General features: G+C 26.4%; 2 protein-coding genes across 2 annotated transcripts in view; one reads left to right on the forward strand and one right to left on the reverse strand.

Moving 5' to 3' along the window:
* Nucleotides 1-675: 675 nt before the first annotated feature.
* Nucleotides 676-16,034, reverse strand: LOC107455123 (eukaryotic translation initiation factor 4H; the record flags this gene model as incomplete). Its single annotated transcript, XM_016072583.3, is given in 7 exon segments — nt 676-1,418; nt 2,007-2,192; nt 3,832-3,919; nt 6,250-6,314; nt 7,631-7,679; nt 10,313-10,427; nt 15,895-16,034. Coding segments are annotated over 7 exon segments (729 nt in total). The 3' UTR covers nt 676-1,221.
* Nucleotides 16,035-16,196: 162 nt separating this feature from the next.
* The window catches only part of LOC107455115 (ADAM 17-like protease Tace), a 39,785-nt gene continuing 34,427 nt past the window's right edge, over nt 16,197-21,554 (forward strand). Inside the window, exons 1-3 of the mRNA XM_071188428.1 lie at nt 16,197-16,693; nt 17,996-18,134; nt 21,160-21,293. Of these exons, the coding sequence (XP_071044529.1) occupies nt 16,633-16,693; nt 17,996-18,134; nt 21,160-21,293 (334 nt within the window). The 5' untranslated portion in view covers nt 16,197-16,632. The remainder of the gene's footprint in view (nt 16,694-17,995; nt 18,135-21,159; nt 21,294-21,554) is intronic.

The following is a 21,554-nucleotide window of genomic DNA, read 5'->3' on the forward strand; positions in this document are numbered from 1 at the left end:
CTGCCCCAACAGCTGCTGAATACTATTGTACAAAACATGTCAAAACGTCTGGAAACTTGCATCGCCATCCATGGTGGTCATACCGCAATTGACATCTTACTCCAGAATGCCTACAAATGGTGTTTGTATTTTTTCATATTGGCGTTTTTAGCATAAAACAATTATTTTGTTCCTTGAATACATTTCAAAACTTCTAAGTCAGAGCATAATAAATTATCTTTTTTTTTAATGTTCTAACATTCTAGCAATCTTTTATTTCACTTGCAATTTAACCACGCTTGATTTTTAATGCACTATACAGCCATTTGTGGTCCATGGTTAGCAATTATCCAGCATTGGTCCGTGGTTAGCATTGTTTCCCAAGCAGATTATAAGCTTTTCCCAACTTTCATTAAGTCATACCTAAAATTTCAAAATTTTATAGTGAAGCATGTTAGCCGTAGAAATTTTGTAACAGAATCTTTTAATTTAGGATAGCCTTATTTTCCTGCATGATAAATTAGTTTCAATTAAAATAATGTTGACAAATTTGACTGAAAGAAGTTTCATGAAAACAGATTTCATAGTGTAGTAAAATTTGTTAAACTAAATGTTAATTAAATTTAAAAGAAAATGTGATCCAGTGTTCTAAACTATTTTTTTAAGAACAGTACACAATAAGACAGTAAGCAATAATACATAGGAAAAATTTTAATTCCAAAAATTGTGATTTAAAACAAGCTGAAATGATTATTTTTTAAACAAGAATTGATTACATTACTATACTATAGCAATTCAAATACAAAAATAAAGCACAGTGGACTTTTGTATCATAAACAAGCATTAATAACGAAATAAAATGAATTCCCTGATGTAGCATAACACACAAACTTAGAAAAATTCATCAATAACAACAAATCATAACAGTAAAATAGCATGCTGATGCAAGAATTTCATTGTGAATTCTTTTAAAAATATAAAATAAAACAAGATTGATTGATAAAAATGTAAATCATTTGACAATTCATTTCCTAAGCAATAAATCATAACAAATTAAACTAAACCCCAACTAAAAAAAATATTTTGTAATTCATTCTATGTTGTTACAAATATGAATTTATAGAAAATACCTTTAGTGATATCTGCTTTTATATTTCAAGACATTTAGATTTAAACACACATAACTGGTGGGAAAACATTAAAGGGGAGGTGATACAAAATATCACTTTTTTATTTATTAAGTCAATTAACTCCAATTGTGGAGGAACAATGATTAACTGGTAATTCATTATTACTCTTCTCCGCGGTCAAACTTTTTTCATCTCTTGGTTTTGCCTCACCAAATATGCTTGATCTGTTAGATGTATCAGCTACTGCATTAACTGGATCTTTAACTGACCTAGGCAATAATTTCAGCCGTGGTCTAGCAGCTGCTTCTTCTAAAAGATAACAGATAGACATTTATATATCATGTAATAAATTGCAAATAAAAAGTAAAGTTAAAAAGGTGCAAAATCCAAAAAAAAATTACATAGATGCCATTGGTAAAAAAATAAATAAAAAAAATGCAACTCTGAACTTTGGCTTAAATAGGTGACACAATTCAGCATTTTTACCAATAATTAGTAGTTCCAATTTAAATAAGTTGAGTGAATTACTATATTTAAATATAAATAATCATTTATAAACATATGCACGCTTAACAAAAACATTTCTATCATTATTTATTATACTGCATTGATAAAGGTGTGTTGCAAATTAGGCAAAAAAACGAGCACATAAATAAAATCTCATAATACATGTAAATTAGTGAATTGTTTATTGGATTCAAACTCATAAAGACTAAAAAATTTAATAATTACAAAGTTGGGAATTTTGTTAAAGGAAAAAAAATTAATTAGAAAATGCTTCCCAATTTAAAGAAAAGATTCAATATTCTGTTAATATAAATAATTGGATTCAATACTTCCTTAATCAAAAACTTTTACTTGCAATATACTTTTAAAATAATGGTGAGAAAAAATTACCTGATGATGGCTCTTTGAATTCAGCATTTCTGAACTCTGAATTTCGTATTGGTGTAGATCTTCCATAATTGCCAGATCCACGACCCCTATCTTGATCTCTTTCATTGAAACCACCTCTGAAATTACCACGGCCTCTACCTCCACCATCATTGAATCTTCCTCGTCCAGGTGTACCGCGATCAAAGCCTATCATAAAATAATTTCAGATATAGTAGACAAACTTTTTATTTTTAATAAATGTCTCTTCCCTCCAAAAAAGAAATTCATGAACCAGTTTTAAAATTTTTCTTTATTCTTTATAAGTAGTAAATAATGTACAACATATCATAAAAGAATACACTATTCAACAGATACCACACTTAATACTTTCGGATGATATTTTATAGAGAAGCTTCATTTCTTTATTTAATCATATTTCACATTCATTCAAATATTATATAGTTTCACAATAGTCATAAAAAATATAATCATATTCTAGAATAAGTAGTACAAGACTGAAATAATTATCAAGTTGGTACACTTGAACAATAATTTATGATTGCACAATCTCTTAATAAACATATTCCTTGCATTTGTCAGATTTAGCTGGCATTCAGTTTACCCTCTACCCACAAAAAATCCTGTACTAAATATAAAATTGAGCTCTATTCAAAATATAGTCTTCCAGTTAAACACTAAATAATGTGCAGTATTACAAATTGGAAAGTACTAATCAACTAATACTACACTTAATGGTTTGAAATGGAATATTTGATAAAGAAGCTTAATTTATTCTATTAATCGTATGTCACATTCAAATAATATTTAGTTATAAAAGAAAACAAAGATAAAATCATATTTTTTAATAATCTAATAATTAATGCACAATATTTGGGAAAAGAATAAGTTATCTAATGTTTACAATAGATGATGTTTTGAGATTGCATCATTTTCGCAGTTTTTAAGGATTCTCTTGATAACTATCCGCCTTTTCCTCCCAATTAACAAAGGAACAAAATCTTTTTCTCTTGCAAAGTGCAATCTTGGAGTATGTTCAATCTACTAATGCATTTGAAACCATTTGTTAAATTTGATTAATGATTGCTCCTATAAACAAAGGTATGAAAACCTATTGATCGTTTAAAAGTAGGGATGTGCCTGCTTGATCATGCTTGGGATTATAAATCATTTTAGAATTATAAATATTTTTTTTAAAATAATTAATATCTAGCATAAAAAAAACTAGTCCTATACAAGCTAATCTCTAGTGAAGTTGAGTGAAAAACCTGGTATCCGAAAGAACATCTGTGCTCTAGATTCCATGTAATTGGATAATTTCTATGCAATTAAATATTTCACATAATTTTCATTATTTATATTCATTGCATAATGCATATTTTACAACAAAAAAAAAAATGTAAAATTTTTTTCCATGCTTATGAGCAATCTGTTAATCTTAATATAATTGCTTAAAATTTTCAGGACAACTTTTGGAGTATCTTTTAACACTTAGCTGATAAGCATAGTAATTTAAAAAAATTATTATTATTTTTGGAATAGTCTACCGGCATTCAGACATTTTCCAAATAGTTAGAATATGGGGCAACTGAGAGATACAATTAGCAGAATGTGAGCAAAATTATAATTAATCAATATAAAGCAATGTATTTTTTTAAAAGCAATTAGCAACACCCATTAAGAAAGAAAAATGAAATTAGATTGTTTCATGCTTATAAAGAAGTTTATAGCTGGATGGGACGGGAAATTAAGTAACTAATTGAGTTAATCCCTGATAAGAATGTCTTTGGAAGTAGTGGTTAATCAGTAGGAAGCTAATAAATATTACCTCCTCCTCCTCTGCCCCCTCGAAAGCCTCCTCTATCATTTCTTCGACCATCAGCAATATCAACTCGCAAAGATCGGCCTTCAACTATCTAAAAAAGTTAAAACAAAATTAAAAGATCAGGAATAAAAAAATATTACATCTATTAGCCTTAATTAATCTATATCAGAACATGTAGCATAAAACCTTCAAAGTTTGGATTAGATATCTTTAAGTGTTTTGAGACAGACTTAGCATCAAAAAATGTCAGGAATTTTCACAAAATTATGAGAAAAAATACAATTGGATTAAATATAAAGAAATAAAATACATCAATAATATATAGAACCAATATGGCAATAAAAAAACAGTATAAATAAATAGCAAGAAAATATTGAAAAAGGAATTTTCATGTTACTTCCAATTTTAGGCAAGTTTTAATTATAAGTATCAGCAACTAACCGATCATCAGGACAAGAGATTTGTCAAATAAATTGATTAACTCATTAAATTTTATCATGAAACTAATTAACTTCTTGAAATTCTGTTTAAATTGGAAATAACTAGAAGAAAAAAAATTCTCATAAGAGGACAAACACAATTAACAATAAGGCAAATATACCGAATACTGTGTTGATATTTTTAAATAAAGTTTTTAATTATTTCATTACATTTTGAGAAGACCTCTTAGATTATTACTACTTATTATAGTATTACTTAAAGATCAAGGAAGGCAAGTTTCTTCCAAAACTACTCAAAAAGAAATAGGTTTCTTCCAGTCCAAGTGGAAGTAATGGAAGAAACTCTTTTTAACAGACATGAGAACCAATCAGAATGAAAAATACTGCAATTATATAGAGATATCAATTTGTCTGCATATTTTGAGATATAAATTCACAATTACACAAAAAATGTACTGAAAGCACTGCTCATAAAAATACTGAAAAATCACATGTCTGAAAAAGAAACATCAAATATCATAAAACTTTTTAAAAACAGTTTAAAATTACCATGTAAAACAAAAGTATTGTTTTCCAAGCTATTTAACAAATTTTTAAAGAAGTGAAAATCAAAAAAGCAATAATTGTTAAGAAAAATAAATGCAATGAATTTCTTAACAACTGTTTTGTTTCTTTAAATGTTTTGAGTAAGAAAGTATAGTAGAACTTAATTTTATAATTGTTTAAAGAACTGTAACTATTATAATCGAATTCTATAAATACAATTTTTTTTTAAAAAATCAGATAATAATTATAATCCCAACTACAAATAATATATGATATTCAAAACTTCAAATCAGTATACTAATTTTCATAATTAAATCTTGTTAAGTATTAAAACTCAGAAAACTTAGATAATATGCTGAAGGTATTTCCAAATTATTTTTAATATAGATCTCATCATACCATACCCAATCTTAAAATTAGTTATTTATAATTTATAAAATAAACCTAAGAATTTTTATTCCCGAATTACTGAATTTTCATTTATAAGTTAATTGAGAATACAAAATTATAGAATAATTTAAAAAATTTGATAAAGCCTTATAAATATTCTGTACTAAAAATTCTAAAAGAAAAATGAGCATTTTAAAATGCATTCTGAAATACAAGATGTTTATCTTAAGAAATATAAAACTCGTAAGTTTTCAGCAGTATAACATGTCAGGGCAAATTAGGAGTAGGTTCTTTTTTCACAGTTTGAAAACTTTAAATTATTCTGTCTAGGATTTACCAATACCATAACTTTACAAAAAAATTTCTTGTTATTACACATTTTAATTTTATTGTTTCAGAAAAGAAAATTTAATTCACTAAGCCAAGTATTAAAAACAAAAGATCTAACATTACTAACATTACTAAAATTTAACCTATTAAGAAAAATCTTAACAAAATATTTTTGTATAAATAAAAATATTTCTTGTTTCATTAAATAATTTGATTCATTTTGCTTCATTAAATAATAAAACAGAATCTTTACAAAACTAATAAAAACTAGAAAAATAATTATCTTTTAAAAATAGATGGGAAAATAGTTATTTTAAAAAAAATTAGAAAAGCTTTTAGTTTTCGTCTACTATGTTAAATTTCATTTATTTAAATTCAAACTATTCTTATAATACTCATCATTAAAAAATTATAGGTGATTTTTAATTTTCTTCCATTTTGCTTCTTTCTCCCTTCTACTTTCTTTTCTATTTTTTTCTAGTGCTGTGAAAGAAGTAGGTTTCTTCTGGAATAAATCTAGTTTTATAGATGGTTGAGATTTATGGTTGAGATGGTTATTCTATAAAACTAAATTGTAATATACTTTGCAAAAATAACTTAACATAACTTAAAATAATAAAAATTCTACATAATTTATTGATTACAATGATTATTTTAGAAAAAACAACTTAAATTAAAAGCTAAACATTTCAGTAACTCATAAAAAATAACTTACAGCACCATCTAATTCAAGACCATGTTTTAAAGAATCTAAATCATCAAATTCTACATAACAGTAACCTGAAAATAGTTTAAAATGTCAAAGATTAAAATCAGCTTAGTATATTGTGATCTAATAACAATATATTAAAAAAATTATAATAATTCTAAACATTATTTACATATAGTTTGCACTCCAAAGAAAAGGAAACAAGATTTTTTTAAGGCTTAACCAAAATCAATTAGTATTTTTACAACAACAAAACTGGGATGAAGAAAAAAGAAAGTCCTAAGTAGAATATTTTTTTAGTGTTTTTCTTCTTCTTGAATTAAAGGCTTAAGAAAGGAACCTTGGCTCCAGTACTTTTGTTTCTTTTTCTATCAGAAGCATCACCTAACATCATCACCATACTTTCCTCCAATGCATATCATTATTGTTTTTCTTCTTCTTGAATTAAAGGCTTAAGAAAGGAACCTTGGCTCCAGTACTCTTGTTTCTTTTTCTATCAGAAGCATCACCTAACATCATCACCATACTTTCCTCTCATGCATTTCATTATTGTTTATTATTAACCAGTCTATTACACGGATGAGAATGTAAAAAAGCTAAAACAATTTTCAATCAGTGCTTATAAATTTTATTAATTGCTCGATTTCTGATCAAAAAAAAAATTATAATAATAATAAACACTTTATCATAGCAACGGCCTTTGTTGCTATGAAATAACTTTATACATATGCAAATATATCAAAATTTTATTTTAACTGCCACATTCTACACAATATAGATAACTATTTTATTCAAATTTATTTGTTTAGGAGAAGTTTTTTATTAACAGAAATCAAGCCTCTACTCAATTTTTCACTAAAAACTACTTAACAACTTGGCACTAATTTTGATTAGTAAAATTTTGATGCAAACTTGAAGTTTACGAAATTATTTTAAAGTTTGCAGAATATTTTTTAAAAATTTTAGCTATCACATATTTGGATGGCTTAGAGCAATTCAGAATAGAAGTTCTCAGATTTTTCACTAGATAAGGGTGCAGTACACTGCAGCATCTCATCTCCCACATGGAAATTGTATCTTTCTCTAAAAATGTTCTTAAAAAATGCATTCTTGGACAATTTGAAAATGAGACTTATTATATTGTGCCAAGCCTTTTATTTATAGCTTGCCAATTTTAAATGTTATACATAATAAACAATCTTAATTTTTTATTTATTTAAAGAGGGTGTGATCAACTCAACTAATTCTCAGCTAGTTTAACATCGAAAACCACCAAGTTTGATTTTAACAGAATGTATAAAAAACAATTTCAACTCAAGTAACTCTTTGCAATCTTTCTACATATACATGTCAGATAAATTGTAAGAAAAAAAAATTGCATACTAACCTTTAAATTTGTCAGTATCTTTATCCCTGACTAAACGTATACTTGCAACCTAAAATGAAAAAATTAATTCAGGCCCAGTTATGTGGTCCAAAAAGAAAATCAAGACCATATTCAGAGCATATAAATTGTTCTCATGAAACAATGAGGAAATATAAAAACTTTAATTAGTAATCTGCATAAAAAAAAGTCAATACTTTATTCTTATTTTATTTTAGAGTTGCCTTATTCTGGGAAAGAGTCTTAAATAATTCCCAGCATAAGTAAAAATAAAAAATAAATAAAAGACTATTAAAATCTATCTTTACTTTATTAAAAATAGCACACTAAGAAACAAAATAAGCAAAACTGGACTAAAGTTATTAAAAAAAATATATAAAAGGATAATGGTAAAAAAGAAAAAAAGCTAGTGAGTTTGAGTGAGTGAAAGCTCCATGTGAGTACTCCTAAATGAAATAAAAATAAGTAATTCATTTTAAAATACACATATTTAAAATAACAATATATAGCACCAATGAATAAATTTTAGCAATACAAAAGTTAAAGTAGTTGCTTGGTAAATACAAATTGCTAATTTTGCATTAAAAAAAAAAATAAGACATAATTGTGAATTTTTTTTTTTTTTGGTAGCCTGTTAAAAATTTGCCTGCTGAATTAATATTTCAAAATATTAGAAATTAAATATTAAAATCAATTTGATAATGATAATTTAAATTGAAAGCTTGGTATTTAATTAAATTGCATTCAATACCTTTTTAAACAAATTATCAAAATAATTAAAAACTAACAAATGATGTGCAAATAAACAATTGAATTTTATACAAAAAATAATTAGTGACCTATCCCTTAACATCCCATTCGAGAATTCTGTGAATATTGAATTATATATGAGGTTAAAATATTTTAAACTTGAAGAATAAAAACAAGGAACCAATTAATCAAAATGATAAATCTCTATCTCACAAGAATAGATTTGATGAAAATAGTAGATAAGTAAATGGTCCCTTAATTAGTAGTAGTAATTTTAAAGTGTTTGTATTTAAAGGCCATAAGTAGTAATTTTAAAATTTTATGATGGTGAAATTCAATCTATTCATGGAATGACACACCAAAAATTCTGTAAAGTAGAAATTTTCAAGAAAGAAAGTTTTGTGGTATATGAATGTAGCAAACAGTAGTTATATAGTCTGCAAATTTTTTTTTTAATAATTAGTGGATGATATTTCAGAATGAAATATTAAATTTTTGAGAATTAGAAATTGTTTTATTAAATAATGGGAAGGAAATTTTGATACAACAAATCTATGTAATATATGAATGTCACAAATAGTCTTTGAAAATCTAGATTCATGAATAATCCTAAAGTTCAATGACTAACTATTAATTAAATGACTAGTTATTAATAAGAATTATTAATTAGAAGAAAAAAATTGAAAGTTCAATTACATCGCAATGAAAATTTGTGTTTAGTTAAATTTTTACATCATTGAAGCTATTAGAACTGACTTCCACATACTTGATTCCCTTTAAATGTAACTTGAAAAAAATGCACATGCATCAGCAACTGTACACATGAGCAGTCAGCCTTGATTGAAGAAAAGATGTTCCTATTATGAGCAATAGGAACATTCAAATTTCCTGCAAATCTTTGAAAATTGTAATTAAGAAGACTTTTTTATTTCAAGCGGCTAAATTTTAGAAAATAAAGCTAAATCTTGAATTTAAAAAAAAAAAAAAATTAAAAAAAGAAATCTAATCAATCTTGATTACATCTGAAACTCATTTATTTTGTACTTTCGATTAAATAAAAAAATTTAATTAGGCAAATGTTTTTAAACCAAATATTTTTGAAGACTTTAAAAATGTCTTACTTAAATAAGGAACAAAAAAGTTTGCAGAAAAAAAAATAAAAAAACAGATTACAATATGTGATACTAAAATAAAAAACAATTGTTTCATAATGCCAAACAGACAGGGAAAAACTAATTAAATACTAAAAGACTCAGACTTAATCAATCATACATTATTTTAAAGAATATTATTTTTTAGAGAAAAAAAACTTAATAATCTAATTATTTGTATCTAGTGCATTTTATGCTTAATAACGAATTATTACACGGCTTAAAATTTTTTTATAAATACATTATATTCCCAGAGGCAATTTGAAGCCAATCTAGTTTCAGATCAATATCTATCAGCTTGACTAGGAAGTAAAGTCAGCGGGCAAGTAACATTGGCCAAATAACTACTATCACACTATTGGTCTTGAAATTATGGAACATTAATCTCCATGACTCCATTGGCCACAGTTTGACCACCATCAACTGGTTGGGCTGAGTCATCCTTAACTTTATAAACAATGCTACTGATCACAGGGAAAAAGCTACAGGACAATACTAGTCAATAAAAGTAAATTTTAAAATAAAAAATGAATAAAAATTTTGTTTTCAATCAAATTCAATCAAAATTCAATTTATTCAATCAAAGTTATTTCAATCAAAGTTAATTATTATTTTTTTCAATCAAAGTTAAATTATTAAATTAAAACTTATTTTATTGTATGTAATGTTATTAAAATATATAATAATATGTTATTGTATTATGTTATTAAAATATATAAATAAAAACCACTTTTAAGACTAAAAATTGCATAACTATATAAACACATATATACATAAAACTTACACTTAATCCTTTGAATATATCTTCAATATCGCCTTGAACTACACCTTGTGGAAGATTTCCAACATAAAGAGTAAAAGGAGGCTCGGATGGTATAGGTTTTGAAGTTCCTTCTGGTCTAAAAATAAAAACAAAGTTTCAGAGGGTATTAAATTTTCCATTTTTACTTTAAATGTAAAGGAAAAACTAATTGCAGTAAAATAATTTTTTTGCATTCACAACGTCCTATTTTTAAAGATTAGAAGGACTTAGATTTTTCAAGTTTTTGAGTTACTAAATAAAATTTTAAAGAATAAAAAAAAATTTTTTAATGAAATTTATTCATATTATCTTAAATTAACAAAATATTCATATTTTTTGTTTTTATGTAGCTACATAGTCTGATTCATAAAATTATTTTTTTCAAAGGAAGTATTTTAAAGAAAGGACGCAATATTTATGTAACTTAAATAAATAGAGAAAATTCTTAACATTTCATTTAAGGTCATTTATTTTCGGATCTGACATCCACATAACCTCATGTCTTAAGCAAAATGCCCACCCACTTTTTTTTTCCTTTTTAAGAATCAAGTTTAGCAATTTGTTTTCTACTGATAAATTTTTGTATCAATTCTCTAGGTTAAAACAAGTGATTAGCGAAGGAACCTAGTAGAATCAGCTGAAATAGCCTATTTCACACATTCATGAATAATCATTTTTAAACATTATAAAAACAGCTTAAATATAAAATTCAAATCACATACGTGAATTTCAGCAGCTAAAATTTTTAAGGATTTCCAATTTGCGAAATTTAAATTTGTTTACAAGGGATAACTATCAACCCACACCAAATTTTTATTTTCTGTTGATTTATCAGTTATCCTTCCCACTGCAACTCCCAGCTGATGAGCATTATGGTAGAGCAAGTTCAGGTGTTAGTAGATAGGCTTTTGAAAATATCAAAAAGTATGTTTGTAGTATGTATATTTTTTCATTCTGACATGTATTTTTATATAACTTTATCTTAGTAAATATTTTTCACACCATCTTCATTTTGCAATTAAAGCACCATCAATGAACTAAAAATATAACTGCCTGTATATAAAATTAGGGTATTTTTTCTGAAAAATCAACAATTAAAAATACAGATCTTAGATCAGAATTTGAAGTAGACCACTGCCCCACTCACTGGAAGAGAGATTAGGGGCTCGAATTTCACATCTATAATTTAAAAGTACTTCACATCTGAATGTCCTTTATAAAAAAATCTGACTGCTATGCCAACAAGTATGGCAAGTTTCTTTTACAATGGAAAAAACTGCTGTGGAAGAAACAGGTTTCTTCAAACTTAAGAGAAAAGATTTTATTTTTACATACCTTATCTTAAAATTATAAGTCAATTAAAATTTATAAACATAAGAATTTTTAACTGATTTTTTAATCACAAATTACATAAATGATTAATTACATTAAAAAAAAATTTATAAATTGAAAATTTATTTGAAAAATTAAAGCTTGTTAATTTTTAAAGGTGTAACATGTTATAGCACAGTTGATTTATTTCACTTTTTCCCCTAATTTGAAAGCTTTATAAAATTCTGGTAGGGATTTACAAATATTATAAATTTATGGTGAGAAATCAGTTTTTGTTCTTTTATTACAAAAGAGCATTGTTTATTTTTGTTGTTGTTCAACTAAAATAAATACGGTGGCAAGTCCTATATCCAAAATCTTCAAGATTTTAGCAAGTTTGAAAAAAAGATTTTTCCAGATAATAAGGTTCTTTAAAGTAAATAGACAGCAAAACATGCATTATTCAATAAAAATAAAAAAACAAACAAATGATAATTAAGGTCTATTCACTAACTACTATTGCTAAGGCACCAAAAGATTTTTACACTTTTTTCTGACAGTAAAACCTCGGCACTCATACTTGGCATATACTTTTGGGACCAAATAAATATATTGTTGTAGATGGATATATTACTATACAGGGTTTGTTGATTTAAATCAACTAATTTTTTTATCTATATATATTGATTTTAAAAGTTAAAAATGAGTATTTTAAATTTTGATACTTTTATTATTTTCTTTTCTTAGTTTTAAAATTTAATTTAAATAAATTGCTGCATTAATTAATTTTAGTTAACGAAATTAATATCTTTAACTAAACTTGGTGTGTGTTAAATTCCAACACATTTGAAATTACATTTNACAAAATTATGAAGATACAAATAAAAATATAATATTTTTCGGTAATAAATTATTTTGCAGAATCTTATGATCTAATATATTACTGTTTTGGATTCAATAAATTCTTTATTATGCTGTCGAATTCCAAACTACGCAAAATGTCGTATTCAATAGACATAAGTGCGAGCGTTGCCAAACGATCTTGATTCACTGTTGAACGCAAATAATTTTTTATCAATTTTAATCTGGAGAAAGATCTTTCTCCTTCTGCATTTGATCCAAGAATCAGCAAATATATTCTTAATGCAATGTGAACGTTAGGAATAGTATTCACAAGTTTATCTTTAATTGCCTAGGGCCTACGAAAATTGGCTATGCCTAGGGCCTAAGAATGGTATAATCCGGCTCAGATTGTTGTAGATGGATATATTACTATACAGGGTTTGTTGATTTAAATCAGCTTGATTTAAATCAAATGATTTTTTTTTAAAAAAATCATTGATTTAAATCAACTAATTTTTCTATCTATATATATTGATTTTAAAAGTTAAAAAAGAGTATTTTAAATTTTTGATACTTTTATTATTTTCTTTTCTTAGTTTTAAAATTTAATTTAAATAAATTGCTGCATTAATTAATTTTAGTAGCATAGCTGTAGAATGTAATTAATAAAAATGAATTTTTTTCAAAAAGTAATACAAATTATGTTAATTAAAATTCTACCTTTTGAATGAAAAAGCGTGAATTAAAATCCACATCATATTTTAATGGTGGAAAATGTATATTTCTGAAGCTTGAAGTTATATTAAAAAGAAATTACCCTAATATGCCAAAAATAGAAAGAAAAAAAAAAGAAAAAAAGGCTGATGAATTCAGATGTTTTTTCCCTAATATGGTGTCATTCTTCACTTTCAAACTCTTTCAAAGTCTATTTTTGAAGCAGTAGGGTTATTAACTGGTATTTTTTTCTCATAACATGCTTACAGTATCTTTGACATTATCTGATTTTGTGAAAAAAAATTCCAATGAGTACATAGATTTTCTAATTTTTTTCTAGCTTAACTTATCAATTTTGATATAGAATTAAAAATGAATATTTTAATATAAAAATATATAGATTAAATATTTATTTATTTATTGATGAATGACTACATTTATAAACACAATCTGCTACATTTATTTTGTAATTTTAAAAATCGAAAGAAGAAAAAAGAAATCACAATTTTAAACTAAACTTATGATTTGCTACCTGAAACTTTGTTTTAATAGTTAAAGTACAGGGGTCTGTCCAAGCCAAATTTACTACCTTTTAATGGTACCTTTACAAATTCAACTTCAGGAAAAATGGTAGAGTAATTACATAAAATACTTTTTCTTCAAATTTTATTTTTGTGTCTCGTAAGAAATGATAAATCCATATTTTTACTTTATTTGTGTTGATTTTTAAATATAATTTTTAATTTTCACAAATTATGTCCAAATTTTCACGAAATAGGTACCTCTTGTATAACCAGACGGACCCCTGAAGTATTCTTTTAATTCTCTATTTCATCTAGTCTTTAAATTTTAATCATGCATTTGTTTCAAAATGGTTGCTATGCATTCAAAGCCTGTATAATAATGAAAAATTATTTTAGTTAGAGCTTCCAAAATATTACTACAATATAGTTTTAATATTAAGCTAATTTTGATTAAACATTTATAATTTTTTAAATCATAAATTAAAGTTCTTACAGCGTATTTGAATAAAAATCAAAAAAATCTGATTTAAATAAAAAAAAATCCGATTCTTTTGATTTTTTTAAAAAAAATCACAAACCCTGTTACTATATCGAGGGCCAACATACTTTGGGGACACAATAAGATTTTTTATTAATTTTAATGTTATATAGATAATAACTAGAAATCTATTTATATATTATGTAAAAATTTAGTTTGCAGAGTCATAATTATGGTTAAATATGAAATCAGGTTACATCTGCGACTTCTTAAGAGATAAGGGAGGCAATTCTAAGAATGGAAGGTCTTCGGGTGGTCTATGTACATCAAGGATGGAGTATTAAAGCCGGAATACAAAAGCTATTCACTGTGTTGAAAAGAAATAAAATAAGTACATAATCAGCATTGGGACTTCTCTTGTTAGAAAAGACCGAGAAAAAAAATGGCAAAATATGATAAAATAAGATTTTTACATTAATTGAAATTGAAAACCAATAATAAATGGGGAAAATAAGGTTGAAATTTGAAAGAAAAAAAAATAGTTTCATGGGGTTTTACTGCTTCAGAGAATATCACAATATTGAGAAATGGAAAACATTAACTCATATGCAAGTTTGTCAGGACCACAAAATATTATTGTAATAGAGGGAGTTATTGTTGTATCAGGTATCATAGTAGCGAGAGTTCACTGTATGTAGTTTGTCAGAGGGTGGCTACGAGTTATACCCTGCAAATTACCCGTTATGTTCTTTCATAAGCGCTACTTCCTCGTTCTTGATAAAACTTTTTCAAGATCACTTTCTCATTCTTGACAATTTTGATACAGGTGCTGATAAGAAATTCTTTCCAATGATTAAACAAATACATTATAAAAAAGAGTAATAGCATGCTATTTATATCTTTAAAATACTAGAATTATAGATTTTGCCAATAGGACTATCACAAAATTTACATCACATAAGAAAATAGAGGAATAAATGAGTGAAACAGCTTTTTAAACTAATGGTATGGTCAACTATAGTCTGTCTATTTAAAGAACTCCCCTCGCCATTCGTCTGGAGTATTGGCGGTAGCTATTGTTAAGATGTTTAGCTATTTCAAATAGGGGTGTTGGGTCATTATTTAAGACAGGTTTTGCCTCAGATCGTCCAGAGAAAGGAAATCAGGGGGAAAAAATGCTCCCCCTCTTTGAAACGGGCTATTTCTCGTTTCCATAGTAGCTGACGGTCTTAAACTTAATGGCGTGGTTAGTTCTTTCTTCAGACAAACTACAAGCTAGTCCTTTTTTTTAATTATCAATACGTTGGAAAACAAGAAATGCTTGGACTTATTAAAATTGACATGGGTGGCTTTTTAACAGAAACAGAGCACAATAGTAACATTCGAATAGAAAACATTTTTTAATGTCCAGAAAAACACCATTTGATGAACGCAAAGAAAATATGAACAGTAACGCGTAGAAAAAAAGCGATTTATTTAATAAATTTCAATAACAATCAATAGAAAATTTAAAACAAAATTAATAAAAAATAAATAATTTCAAATTGAAACCAAGCATTTAAGGGGAAATAATAACGAATGAAGAGCGAAATAGGTACTACGTTTTTTACCGAAGCTACATGTTGTAAATAGATTACAGAGAAACTGAGAGTTGGAAATTTTTAAGAAAAGAATAATGGCATTGATCGATCTACCTAAATCCATGCTCATATCTTCTTGCCATTATTGATTCATAAAACTGCCGTGGGAAGACAAATAATTAATTTCGGCGAAAAACAATATTTTCCCAGAATGAAAATATTTGGATAACTTCTTTTAGTTAACTTATGTTGCCATTACAAGTTAAAACTATGAAAATACCTTCTTTCGAATACCTGTTATTAAATATCTGTTACAATGAATTACCACTCTGTTATCGATTTTCACTTGAAGCTGTTTAATCGTTATCAGACTCTTTCATGATTTAAATTTATGTNGGTGAAACAATGACAACCCATCAAACAATGACAACCCATTACCAATTTCACATACACAGGTAGAAAAGCATAACTTATAGCTATTGTACCGATGAATTAGTTTCTGTAAAGTGGCGCTGTTGTCAACGTCGGCGCGATAGCTCTGAGGCTATCTTACCGATAGTCGGTGTAATAGACACTGCCTTAAATTTATGTTTATATTTATATGCTGTCAAATCAAAACTATCTTTTCAAGTTAATTCTTGTTTAACTTTCACTTCGGTGCAGTTGTAAATGTGAATTAATTATTTTTAATATTTTTCGCGTGTTTTATTTAATTACTAAACGCTTTAAATTGATGAATGATCAATTTCTTGTTTTTAAAAAACATGATAACGAAATCTTTCTTGAAACAAAAACTTTCTGCTATTCTCATTTGAACTGCGGTAATCGTATGAAACTTGTGTATAATTTATAATGATCTATGAAGTTAAGATCATTCTCTGGATGCTGGTTACCCTTTTCAATTTTGATAAATGTAAGAATATGAATTTTTACTTTAAAATTCAATGTTTCAAATGTAATAAACTTCTTTACACATTTTACACTTATCAATATCCAACACTGCTGTAAACTCTGGTTTTTGCAATAATATTTTAAATTCTAGACCAGTGTTTTATTAAATAAAAAAGAGCATAATAAAGTGTTTTTTTGAACAGAAACTTTTTTAAATTACTATAATATGAATTCCAGTAATTGCTTACAGGGCTGCAAACAACTACGCTTATTGTAATATATTTTATAGAATGGTAGACGATTAAAAAGTAAAGCTTTCAGAAGTTTTGGTAATATTTTAAGTGCTTCACAATGAGAGAGCTGGAGCAAAGTAGAGTTTTATATAAACTTTTGAGTCATTTGAATGGAGTGTTATGGAAAATGACTTTAATTAAACTTTTCAAAACAAAGAATCATACACATTTAGAAGAAATTTTTTTCCCCAAGATCATAGCAAATTGGCAGCCCTGTGATTGTAAAAACGGTATTATTTATCTGTCTATCAAGAAATGTATATATGAATTAATAAATTTCACTTTCATTTTATGGTATATCCAAATGTAGAGAAGATAGTTGCATTGTATGCATTTATTTTTTCTTAATTGACCAGTGCCATAAATATCTCTACTGCCGTGGGAAGAGGCATTAGGTTTGGGTGTTCAGTCTCCTAAAAAAATAACATTTTAGGTTTAACAAAAATTTTTCATTTATGAAATATTTCATTATGACTATCAAATATATTAATATTAATAAAAAAAGAAGAAAAATTAGAAATTTCACATTTTCCTACTCTTTCTATATTTTTGCCAATCGAACAAAGCAAATTTAAATTGTTTTGCAGATAGTTGACACAGCGGCTTGAAGCAAAAAAATATATTATAAGTAAAATTAGGGAGTTGAGTGAGGGCACAGCTGTGAGGTTTGTCACAACTGTTCTTTGTTTTTTCTGCAATTTTTCATTTTTAGAAGATAACAAACCTAACCATTTTTTTCTTCTATTTTCTCGGTTAATCTATAGAAAGTAATATGTTCACATTACACAATTTTAACTTTTCTTATACAAAACATTACATGTTCAGAATTTCTATAATTACTAAACTTATTTCTATGTAAAAAATAATATTTATTAATGCTTTTTTTTAAAAAAATATTGCTATTCGACCGATTATTTTGACCAAATATTCCTCTATTCGGCCAAATCATTATTCGTTACATCCCTATTAAAAAAAATTTATTATGTGCTAATGAAATAAACATTAAATATTTTTTGTGTGCATATTTTCAGCTATTTCTCATTACCAATTGAAATATTATGAGATAATAAAGGCTTCTGATATTGGCCATAGCATTGCTAAACGGGGTGTTCATCCAAGTTCGCACCATTTCAATGTTGTTAAGGAAGTCTCTTTTAAGGCCCTTGGAAGGTAAGTATTTAAGCTTTGCAAATATTCATATTCAATATTTATGTTTCTAATATGTTTGCTTTAGTTGAACTTCAGTTTCTTTATTTAATTGAGACCTGACCTAATTTAGGATAAGGAAATTATTGAGATTATAGGGGTTATTCATCAATTAACTTTGCAAATTCAGGGTTTTTTCATATTTATATTTATATATAATATTCAATATGCCTAATTTATAAATGAGTCATTCCACATCAAACCAATTACTTTTAGACTAACTCATCTTCAATTTTAATGAAGTTTGATATAATGGTATATTTGACGAAGTAAGCAAAGCTACCAATTTTGAGATTTTAATTTGAAAATTTCTTATGTTTTTAGAATTGTTAATAATTGAAGTTTTCTTAAGAAATTACTAACCTGCATATAAATCAGTGGTTGTAACTTTTCTTCTAATTATAATAAAAGAGAATTTTAAACACTATTGCATAGCTAAAGAATAAATCTTTCAATTCCTATCCTATTTAATTCTCTAATGAGGTTAAATTTCAAAATTTATCTAATATGTCCTTAAATATCTCATAACATAGGTTCTCTAAAAATTACAACTACAAAAAATAAATATATATTTTATTACCATAACAGTCTACCAATGTACCAATTTGTTGTTTTGGATTGGAACAAGAAAGCTGTACAGAATTAACAGAAGTAATAATCTGTACTCTTCTGTAGTTAAGACATTAGACATAATGTCCATGGAAAGGCTAATTAAAACTCAATTTTTTTTTTTAGCATTAATTACATTTTAATTTTTTGAATAAAAATAAAAATTATTTTAACAAATATGATGCTAATCCACCATTTTTGGTACCTGAGGAGGACCTAAAAGTTAAAATTTTGTTTTCAGCATGCATATTTTACTTTTAATATTGAAAAATGATACCCTTGATTATTTAGAATATATGTGAACTAATTACATTATATGGGCAGATAACATTTACTTTACAGAGAATAATTTATAAAAATTAAATTCGTTTTAAAGAGCAAGTTATTATTCAAGACAAAGTAATCAATCATAAAGGAAAAATGGGACTAAAAATAATTAGCTGTTTTAACTCATTTAAACAAAATTTGGGGTTTTTATGAAACATATAAGCGTTATTAATTTTATGAAAAAGTTGGGAGCGTGATGCTATATTTGTAATGATCATCTTTATTTCAATTAGATCTATATGAAGAGCCGGATCTGCTATTTGTTGGTCAATTCTTATAACTATTTTTGTTTTGTCTACTTTTAATATCTTCTAATATATTAGACTAATGGGTACATGAAGAAAAGGTAAATTTGTTGTGGCTATAAAAACTTATAACTTCTCCTGTGTTATACAAGTTTTTATCATACTTGGCATATCAAGATTAAATAATACTGTTATTGCCTCAGTTCATTGACTTGAAAAGAAGAGAGGAGAATCTTGAGTGATGAAATGAGGTGGATATGGAGCATTTTGGAAAGCAGACTGAGATAAATGTGTTTTTAGTTTGAACTATTAAAGTTATACAGATTTCCTTGTAAATAGTAAAATTTTTCATTGATAAATAAGTATTGTTTCAATTTGAAGACTATTTAATTGTGGAATTAATCAAGTGATTTAAGTTTAGTAAGCTATAGAACTAAATTTTGCATGGTGTTACTATACAAATAACTGCTATTTATATAATAATTGGATGAATTTTTATAAAAGTTTGTTAAAACTAAATTATTTTGAAAGTAAGTTGTATCTATACTGAAAAGCATACTTGAATTGATATATTTTTATTAAATTTTATTTCTAAATTAATTTAACTAGTTTTTTTTTTATTATGAATAAGAGTTTAATATTTCTATTAAAAACCTGTTTTTAAAATATTTCATAAGAGAATATTATAAGCGCAAAATAAATATCTTTAGTCAGATAGGAGAAAGATAGTTCAAACCGGAAAGTGAGTTATTTTTTAAACAATGGTGAGTTACTGCTAAGAACATTATATTTAAACATTGAAGGAGGTCATCCTAACTGTAGAAATGCAATATACATTTTGTTTACTGTCATTCAATTTATTACAGTGGAAAGTCGCATATCTGGAATCGGCGGGACTTTCTGAAGTCCGTATATTTGATTTTTCCGTATAATTGACCTCCAAGGTAAACAAAGTTTAAAATGATCTGAATCTAAGAAGCAGAAAATAAATAAACATTATTTTTCGGGCAATAATGTTTTAGTATTAGAATGATATCTAATCAATCATAAATAAAATATTAGAAAAAAAAATAATTATTGCTATTCTAAAAATAAATATAGAAAACGAAAAAAATTCCCAGTTATGAAAATATTAATTGCTCTCTCCACCATTTTGAACTAGAACGATTCAAGCAAGAAGAGGAAATTCCCGTCATTCAATAAGGTGGGTAGGTGGAGAAGAAAAATTCATTTCCTCCTTACTTGTCATTCAAGTTGAGGGCGAGGTAGTGACAAATTCTTATTTTCTCTCCCATCATTGGCTATCAATCAAGCATAAAGGCGTGGCATGCTAATTGGGTTCTCTTTATTTTTTCTTGTGTGACTAAAGGGGATTCCCCCTCCACTTTAATATTCAAAAAGGTTCCAGGAAATGCCTCTTTTACTAGCCAGCTGCATAGGAAAGAAGGGGGAGGGAGGGGATTCAGTTGTGCTCTTTTGAAAACCCCCCCCCTTTCCTGCATTCCAGAGGAGGAGCCTCATGGTCTTAGTAGATCTTCTGTTCTCTTTTCTGTTGATTTATGGGTTCAATGCATAGATCTCTAGAAGCTGAGAAGGGGAAAAACCTGTCAAAAGACTTCATTTTTTTTTTTTTAAGGAGAGGGGAAGATGAAGAAATGTTTGTTTATTTTGATTGTTAAAAAGTGTCCGGGAAATCGACCCTTCCGGAAAAGGGACGTCCGGATATGGGACGTTACACTGTATTTGTCTTTTTTCCACTCACTCATTTTTCTTGGTTAGTATTTTGATTAAGTTTTTTTTCATTCTAGACATTTCCGACTCATTCTGAATCCTACAAAAGGACTTCTGTCTTCTAAATTCAAAGCCTATACTGTCAGTAAAAATGGAAATAAGCAAGCTGTATGGGTTGACAAAGACAGCTTTTTTGAAGGAAGGGTATTTGGTATGTTATGTGTACTATTTTGTTGAAAAACTAATAATTCTGTGTGCAAATGTATATAAATGAATATATATATATGGGTCATTCTCACGAAAACTGTCATTTTTCAGTTCATAAAATCCCAAAAAAGTAAAGTGAATAAAAAGCTCTGAAACTTTTTATATTAATAGAAATATGTAATGGCATTATAAAGAAAGTATATATCCTATAAATTATACTTAATATTTAAATTAATTAATTTTTTAAATAATTAATTTATAATTA

This window comes from Parasteatoda tepidariorum, chromosome X2 (genome assembly GCF_043381705.1).
Source record: "Parasteatoda tepidariorum isolate YZ-2023 chromosome X2, CAS_Ptep_4.0, whole genome shotgun sequence".
Lineage (NCBI taxonomy): Eukaryota > Metazoa > Arthropoda > Arachnida > Araneae > Theridiidae > Parasteatoda > Parasteatoda tepidariorum.